The 23,159-nt window shown below is 42.0% G+C and overlaps 1 protein-coding gene across 1 annotated transcript in view; it reads right to left on the bottom strand.

The window, feature by feature from the left end:
- Positions 1–494: 494 nt before the first annotated feature.
- Positions 495–23,159, bottom strand: part of SPATA16 (spermatogenesis associated 16) — a 207,757-nt gene continuing 185,092 nt past the window's right edge. Inside the window, 1 exon segment of the mRNA XM_005860868.1 lies at positions 495–617. Coding sequence (XP_005860930.1) covers positions 495–617 — 123 coding nt within the window.

The following is a 23,159-nucleotide window of genomic DNA, read 5'->3' as shown; positions in this document are numbered from 1 at the left end:
AATTTAAAAAAATATTTTTATTGATTTTAGAGAGGAAAGGAGAGGGAGAGAGAGATAGAAATATCAATGATGAGAGAGAATCATTGATTGGCTCTCTCCTGCACACCCCCTACCCGGGCATGTGCCCTGACTAGGAATTGAACTGTGACCTCCTGGATCATAGGTAGATGCTCAACCACTGAGCCACCCTGGCCGGACCCTTAGTCAATTTTGAAAGAACAAGGCAAGTGAAAGAGGCAGCAATGATGAATTTATAAACTACTTAACTAAATAAGATGAAGTTAAACAAGAATCAAGTCAAATTTGTTGAGAACGTTTATTGCTGCCAGTTGAGATTAATGAAGTATAGAACGTCTTTGCTAAAGATGAGCCAAGGGAAATGCCACCTCATTCCCTTGGCCACAGGCCTCGGTTCTGAGCTGTCACTGTCAGGTGGTGGGATGCCATCATCCCTTCCTCCGGGACATCTTGTGGTAGCGCCTGCTCCTCAGTGACTAGCTTTGCTGCACCGTCTGAAGCCGCTTCATTTTTGTTTTCTGCCTTCGAGCATTTCTCAGTTTCTTAGTTTTTAAGAAATTATCCTCTAATTGGTATAGAAAGTCTTCAACTCGTCCAACCTAGGAGAAATAGATACAAGATTTGTTGTTGTTTTCCCAGGTTTTGTATATGTAGGAAAATGGTGATGTATTTAAAATTAAACGACACATATAGGTCCATGTTGGGACAGAACTGGTAGAGACAGAAACGATTAACATAAAAGGCTCCTTCTGTCTCTATTTCGGGTTCCCCTGTGTTAGGAACGTGAAGCAGGCATGAGGGCATTTGCTTTACCACTCAGTCTTCCTCACTGGGTATGAGAATCACTGGCTGTCTTTAATGGTCAATAAAACCAGGGATTTCAAATAGAAGTGAATGGTGAAAAATTAATCTATAATCAAAAAGATTGAAAGAAACAAATCTACTAATCTCAAATTAAAGATTCTTGCATTTGTGTGCCCTGGCTAACTTGGGAGAAAAATGAGTATTCCACATTGTCTTAGGAAGAACCATTTCTTTTAAATAAAAAGGAAATTTTGAAAAAATACATTTTCTTAAAAAAAAATGCCACACTCCAGGGAATAAGATAAAATAATGAATACAAATAAATAATTCTTAAAAATAAAGTATTAAAAAATAAATAAAGTATTCATCTTTCTTCAAAGAAAATTTCTAATTATTCAGTGATGGTTAAATGTATTATGTGATTTGTCAGAAAGAACTATAGACTAAAACCGTTTACATACTAGAGGCCTGGTGCACGAAATTCGTGCAGTTGGGGTGGGGGAAGGGTCTCTCAGCCTGGCCTGTGCCCTCTCACAGTCCGGAACCCCTTGGGGGGCATCCAGAGGGATCGGGCCTAAGCTGGCAGTCAGACATCCCTCTTGTAGTCCGGGGCTCTTGCAGTCCAGGACCCTTTACTCCTTACTGCCCGCCTGCAGTGGAGGTGGGAGAGGCTCCAGCCACCACCACTGTGCTCACCAGCCATGCGGCTGGTTTCTGGCTGAGCGGCACTCCCCCTGTGGAAGTGCACTGACCACCAGGGGGCAGCTCCTGTGTTGAGAATCTGCCCCTCTGGTGGTCAGTGCGTGTCATAGCAACTGGTTGTTCCGCTGTTTGGTCGATTTGCATATTAGCCTTCTATTATATAGAATATTCTGAGTTGGGCCCCCAGAAGTCTGTAGATACAACAATTCATACTTAACCCTGATTGTCAGAACCCATTTATTTTATTAGCCTAAAGCCATTTGCTGAAAACCTCATTGTCATCAAGTTAGCTCAGGGTGCATGAACAATATCACCTACTTAAGATAAAAAGCACTTACAACTTCAATTTTTCAATTTTGAGTTCTACTTTTAAATCACTTGATTTATCATTCATTGTGATATCAAAGAGAGTTCAGATTTCCAAAAGAGAATGATAGATGGCAGCACTAATTTATCTGTTATTTTTAGGTCTTATATCACCCAGGTGATGTAAGCTGTCCATTGATTTAAAAAAAAACGAAAAGAAGATAACGTATTTATATAAAAACAATTTGTTTTGAAAATTTAAAATTACTTCAGCTAAATTTCTCCAAAGGTACATTGTTGTTTATGATGTCTGATGATTGCAGTAATCATCAAGATAATTTGACAGAATATTTTTGGATCTTGTCATGAAGTCAATGCATTATTTTATGTATTCCATACATTTATATTAACCAACGTATACCAAAACTATGAGTAAAAATTAACATAGAACACAATCAAAACAAACATAATAGATGGCACTTTATTGTTACTTCAATAGCTGAGTTGATGCACTGATAATTTATCGTTTAAATCAAAGCTCTTTACAATTAGAATCTTTGTAATTAGCTCAAATACAACTTAAAACTACAATCCTAATGCAACAAAAAGCTTTCTTCAATGATACAGAAAGATAATTGTTTTATACTACCCATTAGGTAACTGCTGTCTTTTATTTATTTATTTATTTATTTATTTATTTATTCAGTTGTGTTTATTAACAACACTGTTGCCTGATGGACATGGCTAAGGGGTTGAGCTTCGATCTACGAACCAGAAGGTAACAGTTTGATTTCCAGTCAGGGCATATGCCCGGGTTGCATGTTCAATCTCCAGGGGGGCATGCAGGAGGCAGCCAATCAATGATTTTCTCACATCATTGATGTTTCTATCTCTCTCTCCCTTTCCCTTCCTCTATCAAATTAATAAAATCAATCAATCAATCAATCAATAAAAAGAATAGTGTTAACTGTGTTGCTTTTCATTACAAACATTACAGACAAAAAAGAAACACAGATGTGTCTTTGGAATAGAGTATTGCCTAATTAAGCTGGGAGGTCTAGGGTGCAAACTATGTGCAATGTCTCACCTGGTCGTCTGTGTTCACCTCCTACCTGGTTGTCTACATGCTGACATTTCAACCCATTCTAATGGTACTGGACTGGTCTTTGGAAAATGTAATCCCAATCACATTACTCTTTTGCTTAAAACACTTAAGTAGACTCCCACACCCTAAACATGGCTTACACTGCTCTGGGTGATCTGGCTCATTTATGTCACTCCCTGTGCCTCAGCCATGGCTCATCTTTCAGTTATTTGAGCACAGCTGTGCAGTGTTCTCTGTGCCCTTGATCCTCCTAATGCTCTGCCCTCTGATGGAACACTCCTATCTGAACCCTTAGATATCCTTTGAATTTCAAATTCAATATCAGTGTCTCAGGGAAGTCTTTCTGGATAGTCCAGACCAGATTGGGTGTCTCAGTAACATATTCCCATAGCAACCCATTCATTTCTTTGCATATTGTAATTTTTTACTTAATTGTTTATAATGATTTATTTAATGTCTTCCCATCTGGTCTTTAATCTCCACAAGGCAAGAAATAGGTCCATATTGTCCACTGTTTCCAGCACCTAGGATATAGCAGACCCTCATTAATCCTCCTCTCTGATAATAGAGCTGAAACCAATGTGTTTTCCCATACTCAAAGTGATGCATGGAGCATATCAGAAGGCTTTCTTTTCTCTTACAAGTTAAATAATCACTACTTTCATATGCCATAATTCTGTTAGTACTGTTTATCTTTGAGACTCTCAAGGCAAGGTAATAACAAGGTGTGGTCTCCACATTAAAAGTAGCCAGAGGTAGAAAAAGCACTGAATAAGGAGTAGGAGTTGTTGAGTTCTGCTCTTGGTCTGTCTTATAACCCTGATCTGTTGACCTCACAGAAGTGATTTGGTCTTTCTGAGCTTCAGGTTGGTGAGGAATGGGTTAGCCTGGAAATTTCCAAGGACACACCAAGCCAAAAAATGCCATGACTTATATTCATAGATCAGTTAGTCCAGTCTTAAGATGAGCCCTCACATTTTTCAGATCAGAGCTTATTCTCTTAGAGTACACCATTAGATGAATGACCCAGTAAGCAGTAAAGTAAGCCCGTTTTAGCTTCTCTACTTACTGAAGTGTAGGAGAGCTGCAGCATGTTTTTACTAAAGCTGGTTCTTTATTTTCTTTTTTTTTAAAGTCAAGGAAAGAAAAATGCTGGTTGAAGAGAAAATAGATTCATATAACTAAGATGAACAGATTGCAAATGATAGAAATTTCTATAAAGCCCTTAGGGAAATAAAACACAAAGAAATATGTAAGCATGTAAAGAAGGAAATGAGCCAGGTTTTGGAGCAGAGGCCTCATTAGACTTTCTTTCTGGTACAGAATTTACTTGCTTCACTATGTCAGATCGTCTACTTGGTCATTCTGGGTCTAACTTTCCCATTTGCAAAATGGGCAGGTACCACTTCCTTGGAAAGGGAGACTTGGCATTACAGAGATATGGGCAGCTGACCAAGCGAGCTTGCAGAGAATTTTGGGCTGTCAGATGATTGAGGGGAACTAAAGGTCTCAGTAGGAAAGCAGATTCTCAGCTCTCATGTGGCTATCAGTTATATTCACATAAAAAAGGTAATGGATATCCACTAGTTTCTCAGGACCTTTCCATTCTTACACACAAAAGTCTTTCAGAAGAAAGATGATTATGAAACTCTAAAACAGAAGACAGCCTGAGAATATAGGGGATCTCAAAATTCTAACACTACAAAACAATATTGATTAGGAAGATATGTGTAGGTTGACCAATATTATAGAAAAATTTCTAGCCAGCCCAGATTTTAAAGAAAGTACATTCATACTTTTGTGCAAATATTTATTAGCTACTATATATTTGGTACTGTACTAGGGCAATAAGCAAATATGTCAAGATGTTTGTGTGTGAAGAACTCATATTCATGTAGGAGAGGCAGTTAATTATTACTATTACAATAATGCATAACTGTTTATATGTGAACAATGTACAAAAAGCTCTGTTAGCAAAAATGACAGAACAGTGAATGTTATCTGCAGGAATGTGGAGGTTACAGGAGCAGGTCTTTGCTAGGACAAGAAACCCATTTCAGCCCAGTAGGTGTGGCTCAGTGGTTGAGCATTGACCTATGAACCAGGAGGTCAGGGTTCAATTCCTGGTTGGGGCACATGCCTGGGTTTTGGGCTCAATCCCCAGTAGGGGGCATGCAGGAAGCAGCTGATCAATGATTCTCTCTCATCATTGATGTTTCTCTCTCTCCCATCTTCTCCCTTCCTCTCTGGAATCAATAAAAATATATTTAAAAAAAAACCAAAAACATTCCAGAGAGAGGAAAAGCCATCCACTCAAGCAAGATTGTGAGAGAACCTGGGTCATATGATAGGGATGAGTTGCTTATAGCATAGATAGAGGCATGAGGGGACTGGGAGTAGAGACATGTACAGTAGGAAATATAGACTGGTCAGCTTGTAAAATGTTGAACATATTTAGCTCTGTGGTTAGAAAGATAAATCTGGTGTCATTGTGTGGAGTGAAATGCAGTAAGGGAAACTAGAAGCAGGTGGATCAATTAGGAGGCCAGTGCAATAGGATATGAAAAACACAACAAAGGCCTGATTCAAGGATTTAAGAGACATTTAGAAAGTAAGAACTATAGATTTAATGAAAAATTCTTGGTTAGGATAAGAAGGCAAGCAGAATTAGGAATGACTGTGTAATTTCTAATTTGAGATTATGATCATATCTTAATGAGGTAAGGAATACAACTCAATAAGTAGTTTTAGGGCAAAGGAATAAGTTTAATTAGTGACAAATACACACTATGAAAGAAAGCCCACATAATCAGGAATGTGTTAAAAAATGGGCTTATATAATAGCTTAGCCCTAGGCTAAAAGCCAAAATGATGTAAAACTCCAAATTGAAAAGAAAAAAAAAACAACCACGTGAGCGTGAGAAGCATTGTAAAAGTCAAAAGTACTAAGAAAACAAACAAAAGGGTGCTTTCAGTTATTCAGAGCAAAAAGATGCTCATGAATGAGACATGACCTACTGTTGAAGACAGATAAATCTGGGTGGAAATCCCAGCTCCAGCACATTCTTGGCATGTGACTTAGGGCAAACTTAATTGAACTTCTTGGAACCTAAGTTTCATCATCTATCCATTGACTCAAAGGTCCTGGTCAGATTAAATTAAAACAATTTACACGACATGTTTGCATAGGCCTGAATTGCTATTATGTAGTAGGATAACTAATACTAGAATCTGGAAGTATAAAACCTGTAAATGGGAAAAGCATAAATACATGGAAAAATGCATAGAAAAGTGAAGTAAAATAAAAAGCTGAACAACATCTAATAGTTACTGTGTTTTTGGCTTCTTTTCTGGAAGGGATGCTGCCTCCGTAACTGTGCTAAGTGTAGGTGTTTGACATACATTAGTCTTGTGATTAGGTCTCTAAGTTCCACTATATAAAAGGCAGAATTAGGAGGGGGTCAAAGGAGGGAAGAGAAGTAAGTTTCTGATAGTACATATTAGCCACAAGTTCAATATAAATCAACAGGATTACCAGGTTACCTCCCCCAGAGCTGATCTGAGTATAAACTAGTGTTTAAAATGTATCTGTCTCAAAGAAGGCAATGGTTTTCACCTTCTTTGCTCAGGTCATATCAAAACTGGGTTATCATGCTGAGTTCTGGGTGTGTCCAAGGTCTGGACTCCAGATTGTATGAAGGAAGTTGAAGGATCTGGAGGTGTTTAATATGGAAAAGAGAAACATAGCAGGTATCTGTGGTGTCCTGAGTTATATCAAAGTTGTTATGTGGAAGAGGTGATGGATCTGTCTTGTGTCAGCACACACACTGGAAAGAGAGTGCTATCTAGATGTAGAGGATGCACTTGACTCACAGTTCATTGACTAGTCACATGACTTCAATTTGAACTTGAATTTTCTCATATCCTATCTAATAATAGACAAACATGGTAATTAACCATACCTCTGACACAGTTCCCATTGGCTAATCAGGGCGATATGCAAATTAACTGCCAACCAAGATGGTGGCCGGTAGCCAGGCAGCTGAAGCGAACAGGAGGCTTGCTTGCTCCGGTGATGGAGGAAGCCAAGGTTCCCCACCTGCCACAGCCGGCTCTGAGCTGCAGTCTAAGCAACTATGTTGCAATTATAGAACCTAAACAATCCCCAGAAACCTGCTTTCAGCCGTCAAAGCTGGAGCAAGCAAGACCAATACAATGTTGCAATTATAGAACCCAAACAAACCCTAGATTCCTGCTTTCAGCAGCTGAGGCCTCAAGCTGGAGCCAGTCTCAGAGCTAAAGCCGGCTCTCAGCTCCAGTGACAGCCATAGACGGTAAATAAATCCCAGAATAAAAGAAAAAAAGGAAAAAAGGAGAGGTTGGGAGCTTCAGTCACCCGCCAGCCTGAAAACGGCCCTCAGCCCCTCACCCAGACTGGCCAGGCACCCCAGTGGGGACCCCCACCCTGAAGGGGGTGTGACCAGCTGCAAACAGCCATCAGCCCGTCATCCAGGCTGGACAGGCACCCAAGCGGGACCCCCACCCTGAAGGGGGTGTGACCAGCTGCAAACAGCCATCAGCTCCTCACCCAGGCTGGCCAGGCACCCAAGCGGGACCCCCACCCTGAAGGGGGTGTGACCAGCTGCAAACAGCCATCAGCTCCTCACCCAGGCTGGCCAGGCACCCAAGCGGGACCCCCACCCTGAAGGGGGTGTGACCAGCTGCAAACAGCCATCAGCTCCTCACCCAGGCTGGCCAGGCACCCAAGCGGGACCCCCACCCTGAAGGGGGTGTGACCAGCTGCAAACAGCCATCAGCTCCTCACCCAGGCTGGCCAGGCACCCAAGCGGGACCCCCACCCTGATCCAGGACACCCTTCAGGGCAAACCAGCCGGCCCCCACCCGTGCACCAGGCCTCTATCCTATATAGTAAAAGGGTAATATGCCTCCCAGCACCGGGATCAGGCTCTGTGTGTGACAGGGGGCGAGGCCACAACCTCCCTATCTGCCCTGCTCTGTTCATGACAGGGGAAGGCGCCCCAAACCCCTGATTAGCCCTGCTCTGTGCCTGATAGGGGGGAGATCCCCAACCCCCTGATCGCCCTGTGGCTCTGTGTGTGACAGGGGGCGGAGCCCCAACCCCCCTGATGGGCCCTGCTCTGTGCGTGACAGGGGGTGGCGCTGCAACCTCCCCATCGACCCTGCCTTGAGTGTGACAGGGGGCGGTGCCCCAACCCCCCAATCGGCCCTACCCTGAGCATGACTGGGGGTGGCATCGCAACCTCCCGATCCGCCCTGCTCTGTGCATGACAGGGGGAGGCACCCCAACTCCCCTATCGGCCCTGCTCTGAGCCCAACCAGGGGCTGCGGGGCAGGCACCTAGGGATTGGGCCTGCCCTCTGCCACCTGGGAGCAGGCCTAAGCCAGCAGGTCGTTATCTCCCAAGGTGTCCCAGACTGTGAGAGGGCACAAGTGGGGCTGAGGGACACCCCCCCCGCTAGTGCACAAATTTTTGTGCACCGGGCCTCTAGTCTATTATAAATAACAATTAATAACAAGTGTAGTCTAGTTTACTGGGTTTTTGTGAGGATTTATTGGCTTGATGCTTGTGCAAAGCTCTTCATAAATGGCTAAATCTTCTACAGAGATTATGATAGTACCTTTTGTAGTGCCTGGAGGTTTCATAATAGGTTCTCAATAAAACTTTGAGAACTGAATGATGAGCAAATGAGTAAACAAGGGGATATATCAACATTAGGTATAACTGCTTTTCATAGCTGTATAAACATGGAAGGGATGTCAGGGTGAGGTATGGCAATCCCATCACCAGAGGTTGGAAATGAATCATGATTGGAAATCAATTTTGGTGGGCATGAAGTATTCATGAGTCATGTGTGAGCTGAAGCAACTTCTAAAATCCATCCCAACTTTAAAGTACTAATTTTATCATGTTTACTTTGGCCTGGATTCACTCTACAGAAATGTGTTCAGTGGAAAGAGGACACATTGCAATTTGCCTTGTACCACATGGTGAAGCAGCAGCATGGAAAAGGGAGGGATCCAACCACTTCTGCTGTTGTGGTTTTGTCTAGAATGAACGGTACTGAACTGGTTAATATAAACACCCTTGGGTACCAGGATTCTTGGGCCTCCCACATATCCTATGTATCAGAATTTTATCTTGCATCCAAAGGGCCCCTCTGATGGATCAGCTTAACACCAGAAGGTAGTTAACAGCACACGTTATTTCCTTCTCATCCCAATACTGCATCACATTACTTACTGGTACTAAAATATTTTTTCAGCTCACGATTTTATATTTTTTCAGCATATCAAAATTTGGGATTTTCTACTGGATTCCGGGATAAAAACAATAACATTGTTACAGATTAAAATAATATACTTTCCCCACATACAACCACTTCATAGTCACTTTTGGTATGGGCAAGCTAAAAAGTTCTTGAAATTTTCTCCAATAATCTTTTACTATAAAATGGGATTCTATCTTATACTAGAGGCCCAGTGCACGAAATTGGTGCACAGGTGGGGAGGGTCCCTCAGTCTGGCCTGCACCCTCTCCAATCCGGGACCCCTTAGAGGATGTCCGATCGCCAGCAGTCAGACATCCCTCTCGCAATCCGTGACCCCTGGCTCCTAACCGCTTGCCTGCCTGCCTGATTGCCTCTAACTGCCTCTGCTTGCCAGCCTGGTTGCCTCCTAACTGCCCCCCTGCTGTCCTGGTCGTTCCCTAACTGCCCCCCTGCTGGCCTGGACACCCCCTAACTGCCCCCCTGCTGGCCTGGTTGCCCCCTAAGTGCCCCTCTGCCAGCCTGGTCACCCTCCAACTGTCCAGAAGTTGGATGTCTGGAAGATGTCAGGTCGACCTGGTCTAATTTGCATATTACCCTTTTATTAGTGCAGATACCCAACATAGTTTTATATGTGGGTGGAAAGTGTGGGGATGCCCTGGGGTCAGGTGACCCTCTGTACACCTGAGAGCTCCCTAGTGAAGGAGGATTGCTATTAGGTTCATTGGTGCATAGATCCAACTTATTTTCATTTGGTGACTGAAGGCAGGTGAAAGCAACTTTGATTATTGTGTGAAGGTTGGCCATGACACCAAGGGCATCGCTGAGGAAGAAACGGAATTTCAGGGCAAAGAGAGTTAGGAATGGGACACACTAAGGAAAGAAATGACAAGAAGCTCAACATGAGCAAAGCTGGTGAGAGATGATGACATTAAGGGACAGCACAGCCTACCAGAGCTTTGAAAGGGGTGTCATTCCAATGAGGCAGTTGGGAAGGAGAGTCACTGGGCAGCCTTTTTCCTTTTAAAGTCATTTAACATCAAACATTACTGTGATGAGTTGAATTTTATTTCCCCCAAAATTTGAATGTTGAGGTCTTAACTCCCAGTGTTTCAGAAGGGGGTCTTTATGGAGGTCATAAAATTAAAATAAGATCATTAGCGTGGGCCCTAATCCAAAAGGCTGTGTCCTCACAGAAAGGGGTACTTTGGACATGCACACAGGGTGATTGCATGTGAAGATGAAAGCAGAGTTATGATGAATATTGTCAGCAAACTGCCAGTAGTTACGGGAGAGGCCGGGGACTGATTTTCCTCTTGGCCCTCAGAAGAAGCCAACCCTGATGACACTAGGATCTCAGACTTCCGGCTTCTAGAACTGCGAGACAATACATTTTTGTTGTTCCAGCCACTCAGCGTGTGGTACTTTGTTGCAGCACCCCCAGTAAACTAATGTCACTACTAAGCCATAAAATACAAGGAAGCCCAGTTAAGTTCTAATTTTCCCCTCAAGCATGACTGATGCTTTCTAGAATTCACTTTCCTGCTGTCTGATGCTCTCTACTTGCTTGGTGTCCCCTGCACAGGCTAAAAGTGTTCCTTGGGAACCAGGGCGGTTTCTTCCCAGGAATGGCAGTGTGAGGAAGTTGATCTCAAACACAAAGTATGGGTAGGTTACACTGAGAAGAAAGGCACTGGGTTTGAATTGGGACTTCCTCTTGGATTCATCTAAGTCTGGATCAAGGAAAGAGGATTAGGTTTGTTTACACATGTTCACGCCTCAGGGATTGGGTCCTCAAAGGGTTTTTCTTTTCTTTTTATTTTTTTAAAAATATATTTTATTGCTTTTTACAGAGAGGAAGGGATAGGGATAGAGAGTTAGAAACATCCATGAGAGAGAAACATCCATCAGCTGCCTCCTGCACACCCCCTACTGGGGATGTGCCTGCAACCAAGGTACATGCCCTTGACCGGAATCGAACCTGGGACCCTTGAGTCCGCAGGCTGACGCTCTATCCACTGAGCCAAACCAGTTAGGGCAAAGGGTTTTTCTTTTTAGTAAAGCTTATAAAGATGTCTTTTGAGAAAAATGGTACATGGAATAAGAACCGCATTCTTCAGGGAGAAGTATCAGCTTTATATGACTGCAGTGGTGGTTACAGAATGAGGGTGTGTTCCAGAGATCAGCAGTGCAGACCAAAACCCTCTCGGCAAGGCAGACATTTCCCTTCATCACAGTGGATTTGATAACATTAGTTTCTCTGCTCTGTTCCAGTTTAGTTTCCAGGCCAAATGCTTTTAAATATTTATCATCCAAAATGGTTTGAATTTTAATTCTAATTAGAATTACAATTGTTTTCAAACAGGCTTGAAATTAATTTCTAAAGTAAAGTTAGTCTCTGCTATTCACAATATAGCATTTTTCTTTAGCTTTTGGCTACCATTCAAACAGACAAACAAGCTCCAGATTTCTCCTTTTTTTATGTAGAGAATTTGTTATGATAGTCAGTGTTTTAGTCATAAAAGAACAACGTAAAATCTGAGGCACCTACTGCTGAGTTGTTACAAAATGTGCAAAAAACTTCTTGCTAAACTGTATTACCAACTCAATTGAAAATGCCCATAATGGTAGCCCTTTTTATTATGTTTAGTATACAGTTAAAGAACATTACAAAACCTTGCTATCACTCTGTCCAGGAAAACATGTATTGTGGCTGTTTAAAAATTTTCAACATTTAGCCCTAGATGGGTTGGCTCAGTGGCTGCAGGGGTCCTCAAACTATGGCCAACAGGCCACATGAAAATACAAATATTGTATTTGTTCCCGTTTTGTTTTTTTACTTCAAAATAAGATATGTGCAGTGTGCATAGGAATTTGTTCATAGTTTTTTTTTAAACTATAGTCCGGCCCTCCAATGGTCTGAGGGACAGTGAACTGGCCCCCTGTTTAAAAAGTTTGAGGACCCCTGGAGAGCATCTGCCTGCGGACTGAAGGGTCCCAGGTTCAATTCCGGTTAAGGGCACATGTTTGGGTTGCAGGCTCAATCCCCAGTAGCAGGCATGCAGGAGGCAGCCAATCAATGATTCTCTCTTCTCATTGATGTTTCTATCTCTCTCCCTCATCCTTCCTCTCTGAAATCAATAAAAACATATATTAAAAAATAATTTTCAACATTTAATGGCATAAATTATTTGAAGGTTTGAATGTATTTTTTAACTTTTCACTTGGACATAATTGTAGATTCCCATGTATCAGTAAGTAGTACAGGAAGAATATTTTTACTCTTTTAAAAAAAAGTTTTTATTGAATTTTTTTGGAGAAAGGAAGGGAGAGGGATAGAGAGATAGAAACATCAATTGGCTGCCTCCTGCGTGCCCCCCTACTGGGGATTGAGCCTGCAACCCTGGCATGTGTCCTGACCGAAAATCAAACTTGTGATCTCTTGGTTCATAGGTCAACACTCAACCACTGAGCAACACTGGCCAGGTGAATATTTTTACTTTTAATGTAGTTTGCCCCAGTGTAACATTTTACAAAAACGGTAGTAGAATACCAAAGTAGATACACTCAAGATATAAGACAGTACCTTTACCAGGAAGGTCTCTCATGTTGCCCTTTCATGGCTATCACCCATTTTCTCCTGGCCCCACCCCCTTTAACCCCAGGCAACCACTAATCTATTGTCCATTTCTATATTTGTCATTTTAAGAAGGTGATATACTAGTAAATGAGACCATGTAATATGTAACGCCATGCTTATCTGGAGATTTGCTCAGGTTGTTGCGTGTATCAGCAGTTTGTGCTTTTTATTGCTTAGCTGTGTTCCATGGTATGGATGTATCACAGTTGAACTATAGACCCTTTGAAGGATATCTATATTACTCCCAATGTTTGGCCATACAAATTAAGTTGCCATAAACATTTGTGTATAGCTCTTTGTGTGAACATGAGACTATTTCTCTGGGATAAATGCCTGGGAGTATAAATGCTAGGTCCTATGATAGTTGCATATTTAGGTGTTATTTTTTTTTTTTTTTTAGGAGTTTAAGCAACAAAACATTTATTTTTACAATTTCTGAGAGTTAGGAACTTGGGAGTGGTTTGGTTAGATGGATCTGGCTCAGTTTCCCATGAGGTTGCCCTGAAGGTATCAACCCGGACACCGGGCATCTGAAGCCTCTATCCGCTTCCGGGGAGGTTGACCCACGTGACTGGGCAATGGGTCAATGGGTGCGAGCTGCTCCGCAGGACTGCTGCAGTGTTCTCATGACATGGACAGTGGCTTTCCCTTGTTTTCAGTTTTTTTTTATTTTTATTTTTAGAAACTATCGTATTGTTTCCCACAGTGGTTGTACCACTTTCCATTTGTACCAGCAATATATGAATGATCCAAAATCTCTGCATCCTCACCAGCATTTAGTGTTTCTTATGCTAGTCTTGTTGATAGGTGTGCAGTGACTTATCTCGTTATGGTTTTAATTTGTATGCTTTCTATTATTTTAAATTTGCTAAGGTATGTTTTATGGGCTGAGCTTGGTGAATGGGCAATAATAAGAGAAACAATGTATTTGATTATGTATGCTTATGTACATACATATCAGATACACAGGATGTCCTCTAAAATGTATATACACTTTGAATAATTATTAATTCTAATGGGTTAAACCTGAAAAAAAGAGAAACATCAATTGAGCTATCAGCTCAATGTGTGTATATACTCTTTTAGGACATCATTTTTTGGGGGACACCTTATAAATGCTAACATATAAGTAAAATGAATTGACAACAATGATAGATGGGACTGGAAAAAGGAATTAAGATTATTTTGTTACCAGAGGCCTGGTGCATGAAATTTGTGCACTTGGGGGGGGGGAGGGGACGGTCCCTCAGCCTGGATTACAAGAGGATGCAGGCCAGGCCAAGGGACCCCACCGGTGCATGATAGGGGCTGGGGAGGGACATGGGAGGTTGGCCAGCTAGGGAGGGACGGTGGGAGGGCTCCAGGGTATGTCTGGCCCATCTGGCTCAGTCCCGTTCGGCTGGACTCCAGCAGCAAGCCAACCTACTGGTTGGAGTATCTGCCCCCTGGTGGTCAGTGCACATCATAGCGAGTGGTTGAGCGGCCTTAGAATATCATTAGCATATTACACTTTGATTGGTTGAACGGACGACTGGATGACTGGAAAGTTAGCATATTAGGCTTTCATTATATAGGATTATGAGGTACTCATACTGCCTGTGTAGTGTTATAGTATTATTTGTAAATGGACAGGGATTAGTTATAAATGTACATTTCAAACTTTAGGGCAACCACTAAAAAAAGTAAAAAAGTATAAAACAATCCAATCAAAAAGTGGGCAAAGGACCTAAATTGACACTTTTCAAAAGAGGACATAAGGAAGGCCAAGAGACATATGAAAACATGCACAAAGTCACTAATCATCTGAGAGATGCAAATCAAAACGACAATGCGGTACCATCTCACACCTGTCAGAATGGCTATCATCAACAAATCAACAAAGGACAAGTGCTGGAGAGGATGTGGAGAAAAAGGAACCCTTGTGCACTGCTGGTGGGAATGCAGACTGGTGCAGCCACTATGGAAGACAGTATGGAATTCCCTCAAAAAGTTAACAATGGAACTCCCATTTGACCCAGTAATCCCACTTCTAGCACTATATCCCAAGAAACCAGAAACACCAATCAGAAAGGATATATGCACCCCTATGTTCATAGCAGCACAATTTACCATAGCTAAGATTTGGAAACAACCTAAGTGCCCATCAGCAGATGAGTGGATTAAAAAACTGTGGTACATCTACACAATGGAATACTACGCCGCTATAAACAAAGAAGGAACTTTTACCATTTGCAACAGCATGGATGGAACTGGAGAGTATTATGCTAAGTGAAATAAGCCATTTGGAGAAAGGTAAATATCACATGATCTCATTCATATGTGGGATATAATGATCAACATAAACTGATGAACAAAAATAGATTCAGAGACAAATGACAAAGAAGGTGGGGGGGGGGCGGTTAGAGAGCAACCAAAGGACTTGTATGCATGCATATTAGCATAACCAATGGACACAGACACTGGGGTAGTGGGGACTTGCCCTCGGGGATGGGGTTGGCTGGGGGGGGTGTCAATCGGGGAAAAAGGGAGCATATGTAAAACTTTAGACATTAAAAAAAAAAAGAAAAGAAAATAGATCCAGAGACATAGGGGGGGAAAAGTATAACTGATAATATTAAGAAAGGAGAGAAAATGGAGTCATATAAAATGATCAATTAATTCTCAAAAGGCAGAAAAAGAGTGGAAGATTGTTATGTCTTTGTTAACATTTGGTAAGCAGAGCACAGGGTGCTGGACAGTGACCTGCAGTTCCAAAAAAGACCACAGGAAAAGTTAAAATAGGGAAGTTTATTACTCAGAGGAAGTACATGGCATACCTTGAGGGGCCACACAGGAGGTCAAAGCATGGTACAAGCTGAGAGGCAGACCTGGGGCACATGCCTTTATTAGGGTCCATGGGTGCTGTTCAGTTTGGTTAATGTCTATTGACCTGCCATTAATTCCCTGATTCTTTCCTCGGTCCCATTCATTCTGCTGTCGAGCTCTTCCAGTGGGTTTTAAATTTTGTTTTATTTTATTTTTCAGTTCTAAAATTTCTATTTGGTCCTTATATAGCTTCTATTTCTTTGCTGAGATTCTATTGTTTCATTTGTTTTAAGGTATTTGTAAATTGTAATTGCTCATTAGAACATTTTCTATGACGGTTGCTTTAACATCGTTGTCAGTTAGTTCTAATATCTCTGACATCTCTGGGTTAGCATCTATTGATTATCTTTCTTCACTCAGTTTGAGATCTTCCTGATTCTTGGTATGATGAGTGATCTTGGATTGAAATATGGACATTTTGGATATTATGTTACGATACACTTGGTCTTATTTAGATCTTCTGGTTTAGCTGGATCTTTACATCACTGATATCACAGGGACAGGAGAGGCACTGCCTCATTACTGCCAGGTAGGACTAGAAACCTTCATGGACAGCTGAGGAAGGGGGCCCTCATTCCTTCTGGTGGGGATGAGCATTAAAGCTCTTCACTAGGTTTCCATTGATCCTTCCCTAGCTGGGAGGGGTAGGAGATCCCTGTGGCCTCCACTGACATCAGACCGAGGTGGGAGGCTCATGATAGTAGGTTGGTGAATTTCCTGGCTCTCTACTAGGCCTTCTCTGATACAACACCAATAGGGGGAACAGACAAGGGGGGAGCCTTGCCACCCAGTGGGGTCAGATGTCCAGGCTCCTTATTTGGTCTTCTCTGACACCACCCTGTTAGGGTGGGAAGGTTGGGACACCTTGTTACAGCCTAGCAAGGTAGAAATCTAAGTCCTTTGCTGACATGGGTGGGGGTTGGATGACCATTTTCCCTGTGGTGTTTGGCTAGAATAGAATGACTATTGTCTAAGAGTTTTCTGTCTTGTATTCCTTGTCCTTTGGCTAGAGAGAGCAGTCTTTTTTTGGTCTGCATATGTTAGTATTTCTGGGTTACCAGCTTCTTTAGCAACAAATGCAGGATGTATGAGTCAAAAAAACAAACAATCAACGAACTTACCCTTTACCACTATGTCATTCCTCAGGTCTCCATGCCCCTAGGCTGTCTGCCTTTCTCATTCTACCTTTCAGAGTCTTGTATTTGTTTTACATATACTGTCCATGGTTTTAGTTATACTTAATGGGAGAAATAGGCAAAGCATGTTTACTCTATATTCCTGGAAGTGGAAATCCTCTATCATTACTTTAAAAAATATATTTTTGACCCTCATATATTAGAAAGATGTACTTTTATTTCTTGAATTAGTTTTCCCAGTTGCTTCTAAGTATCTTTAACTATATGATGAAGTGAATTACTGGGAAGCTGAAGGGTCTTCTCTCCAATTAAGAGGTCTGGGGAAGTTAAAAGCCTCTTAAATCAGTAATTTAATCTCTAGGCCAGAATCTCTCTAACACAGATCCAACGTCACCTCTTCACCAGCCATCTCATGCTCCTCTCCACAGTCTTTTCTCCAGCACAAAGCCATTTTAGCAGGATATACACAAGCTATATACTCAGTTTGGATGATGCTAAGAAAAATGTGTTTGTGTTTACAGCATTTGTAGCGTTTTAGATTACAGTCTTGTCTCCTCTTCTACATGCACCATTTTAAGAAAGTCATAATCAGGATAACAAATGACTCATATTTTCCTTTAGGGCTGCATATAAAGGCACTTTCGTTTTTGCCCTTCTCCAAAAGATGAAAGGTATAATGAGTGCACTCTAAATGACTGAATGAGCTACAAGTCAATTGCTCTGAACTCTGTATTAATCCCACTTTCAATATAGAATGCAAGATGTCCTATGGTTCATTTAGCTACCAAGTGGTATAAGCTATTATTCTGTTATTCTTCAGAATTACAAAGGATTGCAAAACTTAATGTATAAAATACATGCAACAAAATGCTGGGCCGTCAAGCAAAGACGATACTTTGCTATTTTAGAGAGAGTAACTTTAAGAATCCTCTGCAAAATTACTCTTCAGTTCCAAATACACTTGAGATATATACTCGAACTTCTGAAAGATGCATTTTGAAAAAGTGTTTACAAAGATAAGAACACCGATAGGGTTGGAGTAACATGAGCATTTCCAGTTTCTGTGTTAGTAGCCTCCCTATATTATCTCCTTAGTGAGACAGGCAGAGAGAGATCACAGGAAGTGAAGCAGGTTAACAATGTGCTGTCCAATCCCAGCCCCAGGGCTCTGTGATGTGAGGTTAAAGCTTGGAGGGCTTATGCCAATATGTACTTCTAGACTTGTGTTTTCATTGAGAACCTGGTGCATTTCAGAATGCTAATTCAGATAAGTCACCAGAGAGTGGCCTTCAGAGTGACAGTAAGTGCACTGCAGGAACAATTAGGCTTCCAAGCTGTTTTCTTGAAGTTTTGATGTTGCAGCAGGAGTGAAAATGGTGAAGTATAAAAGCCAACCTATACATGATATGTCTACAAAGGGAGGGATGATGAGGGAGGACAGTAAGAGCAGTATGATCTAGGGCAGTGGTTCTCAACCCTCCTAATGCTGCGATCCTTTAATACAGTTCCTCATGTTGTGGTGACCCCCAACCATAAAATTATTTTCGTTGCTACCTCATAACTGTAATTTTGCTACTGTTATGAATCGTAATGTAAATATCTGATATGCAGGATGTATTTTTGTTACAAATTTGCTACTTCATAACTGTAATTTTGCTACTGTTATGAATCGTCATGTAAATATCTGATATGCAGGATGTATTTTCATTGTTACAAATTGAACATAATTAAAGCATAGTGATTAATCACAAAAACAATATGTAATTATATATATGTTTTCCGATGGTCTTAGGCGACCCCTGTGAAAGGGTTGTTCGACCCCCGAAGGGGTCGCGACCCACAGATTGAGAACCGCTGATCTAGGGGGATAGCATATGCCAAGGTTTGGATTTGGTCAGGGAGCTGCTGCAAAGCAGTCTGGGTAAATCCTCGGCTGGGCCAGTGAGCTGTGATCTAGAGAAAGACAGAGCATGCCTGCAATAGTCTCTAGTGCTTTGATCCCACTCACTGCCCATGAGCAGACTCAAAGGTGGTTTCCTTGGTTATCTTATAGCTGTGGTCAGGCGATGTTCTTCGTGCCATTGACCTTTAGTAGCTGCATTTGGTTGAACCTAAGCAGTCTAGCTAATGATTAAGAACAGAGCCTTGGACCCAAATAATCTGATTCAAAACCAAATCCTGTCAGTACAAACTTGGACTTGATTCCCTTGTTAATTCTACAATGCTCCTTTGCATCATCTTTCAGTGGAGAATTAGTGACATCTCCCTCATAGGGTTATTGCAATCATTGAAATGATAACTTGTTGAAATGCTTGGCACATACTAAAAGATCAATAGTAATCACTGATGATATTTGTCATCATTACATTATTAACTTATTTATTGGAGATACATTTTTCTATGCCTTGTTTCAATTGCGATAGCTATTCAAAAGCAAGCTTCAAAGACTAACATAGTTTGATAATTTGTTGAGCTATAGTATTTTATTAAGTACAAGAGCACAATGGCAATTAGCTTTGTCTGGCCCTTGATACATTCCTGGTTAAAAAGGGCAAAACTTTTGGATACATGCTCCCTAGATGAAGTCCTTGCTAGGATTCCACCCCTACACAGAAATTTCCTGCCAAATCATCAACATTTTAGAAGATAATACTTCCAGCCAACAAAGTATGTAATTTTGGAGGAACGTGCACATACAGGTGGACAGTGATTGACGAGCAACTACACTTGTTGAAAATGTTTAACAAATTAACCATATACTTTTCCTTTAAGTCAAATGAGAAAGATGCTGTTTGGTTTACAGAATTGAAATGTGCCATTTAGATTTGGGGTATGTTCCGTGGCTGGGGGAGATGGCCAGAACGGAAGCATTTGGTTTTCTGTACTTCCCAGGCTAGAGCTGGCTTTGCTGTGGGTAACATTTGAGAATGAGGTCTTCCAATTAGGTCTGACTGCCCCAGGGCTCAGCCTGTGACCACAATAGGAGGTTTGCCTGGGCTTTGGTGGAGGCCCCTCCACTACAGCTGCTGGCCTGGACACCTACTGGCACAGACTCATCTATCCCAGGAACCACAGGGATTTATTTCCTGCTCGTGGCCTCTCCATCCCCTTAAGCTTTGCCTCCCTCCTTGTCCTCGGAGCTTTTCCCCACCCTGCCCCCAGCATGGTCAGCCATCAGCACTTAGGTTGCTCCCCAGGATTTGCATTTTGCCATGGATAGAACTGCTTAGCAGCGCTTGGAGCACACACTGTAAAGGAATTTGGGGATATGCTAATGTCGAAGCCTGTCACCAGAAGCTGAGAAGATTCATAATCAAATTGCAATAAATCTGCAGAGACTCTTTAAAGAACAACACACATAGGAAAAACCCGATTGCTGAAAAAACTTGCAAATGAGTGGTATGGCTGCTGAATCTTTGAAAAGACAGCAGTACTTTCAGAGAGACACAACTGCATGCCCTAACCACAGATTAGTCAGCCCAAATGACTGGCCGATGAATGATGGTGCCGCCTGTGCAGTCTCTCAGAAGGGTTTCTGGAAGGATTTCAGATTTGAATGCTGATGTGGAAAGTAAATATAATGCTCCAATTTGCTCTTCCTTCTCCCTCCTCAACCAACTGCCCCTGGCCCATCTCCCAGATTTGTATTCTCCCCTGTTTGCTTTGCCTGCATCAGCCTGGAACAGAACAGCGTTGCTAAGTGACATACAATTCTCTCCCATTTTCATCCTAAAAGACCAAATTAGTACATCAATGAATGTCATTTCTGTGTAAGTGTGATTTATAAGTTAAGATTTTGAGATTAAAAAGGAACATAAAAAGCTAAATAATTTTGAATAAGTTCATGTGGATGACTTAAAGATATACCTATACTGCATTAGTTAGATTCATTGAATATCATGATGTACTTTGTGATATTATAATATTTGATGAAATGTGGAAGTAGCATTACTGTTCATGAAAATTCACAGGACCATGATTATATGCTAGAGTATTTCTATCATTACTTTTAAAATAACAGTTTAATTCTCTCATTTAGTCTCACATCAGTGATCCAGAGGCATATCAGAATAAGAAAAAAAATTTGTTGGATGAGATTAAATTCTGATCTTCTTAGTGTGAAATTTAGACTTTGTGAGTGAAGAGCAAGTAACTTTTCTTCTAAGTTGCAGCAGAGTGTGCTTAACTGTTTCTCTTAACTGATTCTCTGGTGAGAAGAAATAGGAATGTTCCAACTTAACAGTTGGTGCATTTTTTTTAAAATAATTTTTTTCTAAAGACTCCTTTTTCTATTTATTTTCAGGCCTAGTTTATAAAGCTTTAATGGGCCTTTGGATTCAGTGTTAAGAAACACAAAATCATAGACTCTGAAGGTGATAAGGATACAAATACATTATGCTTCTTAAAAGGTTGTGACTTGCTTAAAGTCCCATGAGTGGGAGCTGAATCAATGGTCAAAGATTTGCAGATTTAGGCTGTGCATTCTTTTCTGTAAATGTTTTTATTGATTTTTTTTTTAGAAAGAGAGAAGGGAGAGGGAGAGAGAAGCATTGATGTGAAAGAGGCACATCAATCGGTTGCCTCCTGTATGCACCCTGGGTACTGAACCCACGACTTGGGCATGTGCCCATACTGGGAATTGAACTGGTGACCTTTTGGTGCATGGGACAATGCTCAACCAACTGAGCCACATTGGCCAGGGCTAGGCTGTGTATTCTTTATGGTTATAGATTAAAAAGTAAGGAACAGAGGAGGAGAATCCTAGATTGGTAGATTACAAAGGTATACTAAGCCAATAATTCCTTAGAGACTTTTTTTTTTTGGCTCAGATTAAAATAACTTTATTTTGAGAATTGAAGACATACCAACTAGGCTAGTTTATGGCCAAATTCCATTTTGGTTAGAGGTTACTGAAATTCTCCATTGGCCTCACACCTGAATGCTCAGCTATACTACACAAAACAATGCTGGTCAGTCAGGAATTTTCAGGCAGAACAAAATGTGGCTTCTATCGAGGTCTAAATCAAGTCCTGGCTCTACCACTTGCTGGCTGCGTGACTTTAGACACACTGCTAAACTTTCTGTTTTAATGCATTACCTCATGTGAGGATTAGTGAGTTGCTATATGTAAAGTGAATAGGAGAGTATTGCCACTAATGAAGAGCTTAGTAAACATTAATTCTTATTCTTTCATTTTGAAAGTCTGGCTTTCAAAACAAACAAACAAACAAACAAACAAAAACTTAATTGATTCAGAGCTAGGAGGAGACTTAGAATCTTCTAGTTCAATATCTTATTTTATAGATAAGAAAACTGAGGCCCAGAGGAAGGAAGTGGTTTCTGAGCTAGTGGTGACAGGCCAGGTCTCCAAATTGCTAGTTCAGGCGGCTTTTTTTTTTTTTTAAACTGTACTAGCCTCCCTCTACATAAACATTTTCTTCACTTCTCACTTCCTCTGCCACCACCTGGCTTCAAGATTCAAGCCATCCAACCTTGAGTTCACTCTCCTGTATCATCTAATCTAATAAAAGAGAAACATGCAAATTGACCGCACCTCCACTATGCCCCAAGCCATGCCCACCAGCCAATCAGAGCCACTATATGCAAATTAACCCAACCAAGATGGCGGCCGGCAGCCAAGGAGCTGGAGCAAGCAGGAGGCTTGGTTGCCCCTGCAATGGAGGAAGCCAAGATTCCCACCTGCCCTGGCCAGATGTGGCCTCCGCTCAAGGCAACAAAGTTTCAATTATAGAAGATAAATAAATCCCAGATACCTGCTTCCAGCCAGCCTCCACTGGGAACTTGGGTGGCTGGGGGCCGTGGCCAGCCTGCAAATAGCCATCAGCCCCTCACCCAGGCTGGCCAGGCACCCCAGGGGGGATTCCCATGTGGAAGGGGGTGTGGCCAGTCTGAAAACAGCCCTCAGCCCCTCACCCAGGCTGGCCAGGCACCCCAGGGGGGATTCCCATGTGGAAGGGGGTGTGGCCAGTCTGAAAACAGCCCTCAGCCCCTCACCCAGGCTGGCCAGGCACCCCGGGGGGGCCCCCACCCTGAAGGGGCTGTGGCCAACCAGCAAAGAGCCATCAGCCTCCCACCCAGGCTGGCCACACCCTCATGGGGTGAGGGTCCCGCTGGGGGGCTTGGCCAGCCTGCAAACAGCCATCAGCCCGTCACCCAGGCTGACCAGGCACTCCAGCAGGGACCCCCACCCTGAAGGGGGTGTGGCCAGTCTGAAAACAGCCCTCAGCCCCTCACCCAGGCTGGCCAGGCACCCC

This window comes from Myotis brandtii, unplaced genomic scaffold (assembly GCF_000412655.1).
Source record: "Myotis brandtii unplaced genomic scaffold, ASM41265v1 scaffold1423, whole genome shotgun sequence".
In the NCBI taxonomy this organism is placed as follows: Eukaryota; Metazoa; Chordata; class Mammalia; order Chiroptera; family Vespertilionidae; genus Myotis; species Myotis brandtii.
The sequence above is the reverse complement of the archived record's forward strand: the minus strand, read 5'-3'. Positions and strand labels throughout refer to the sequence as shown.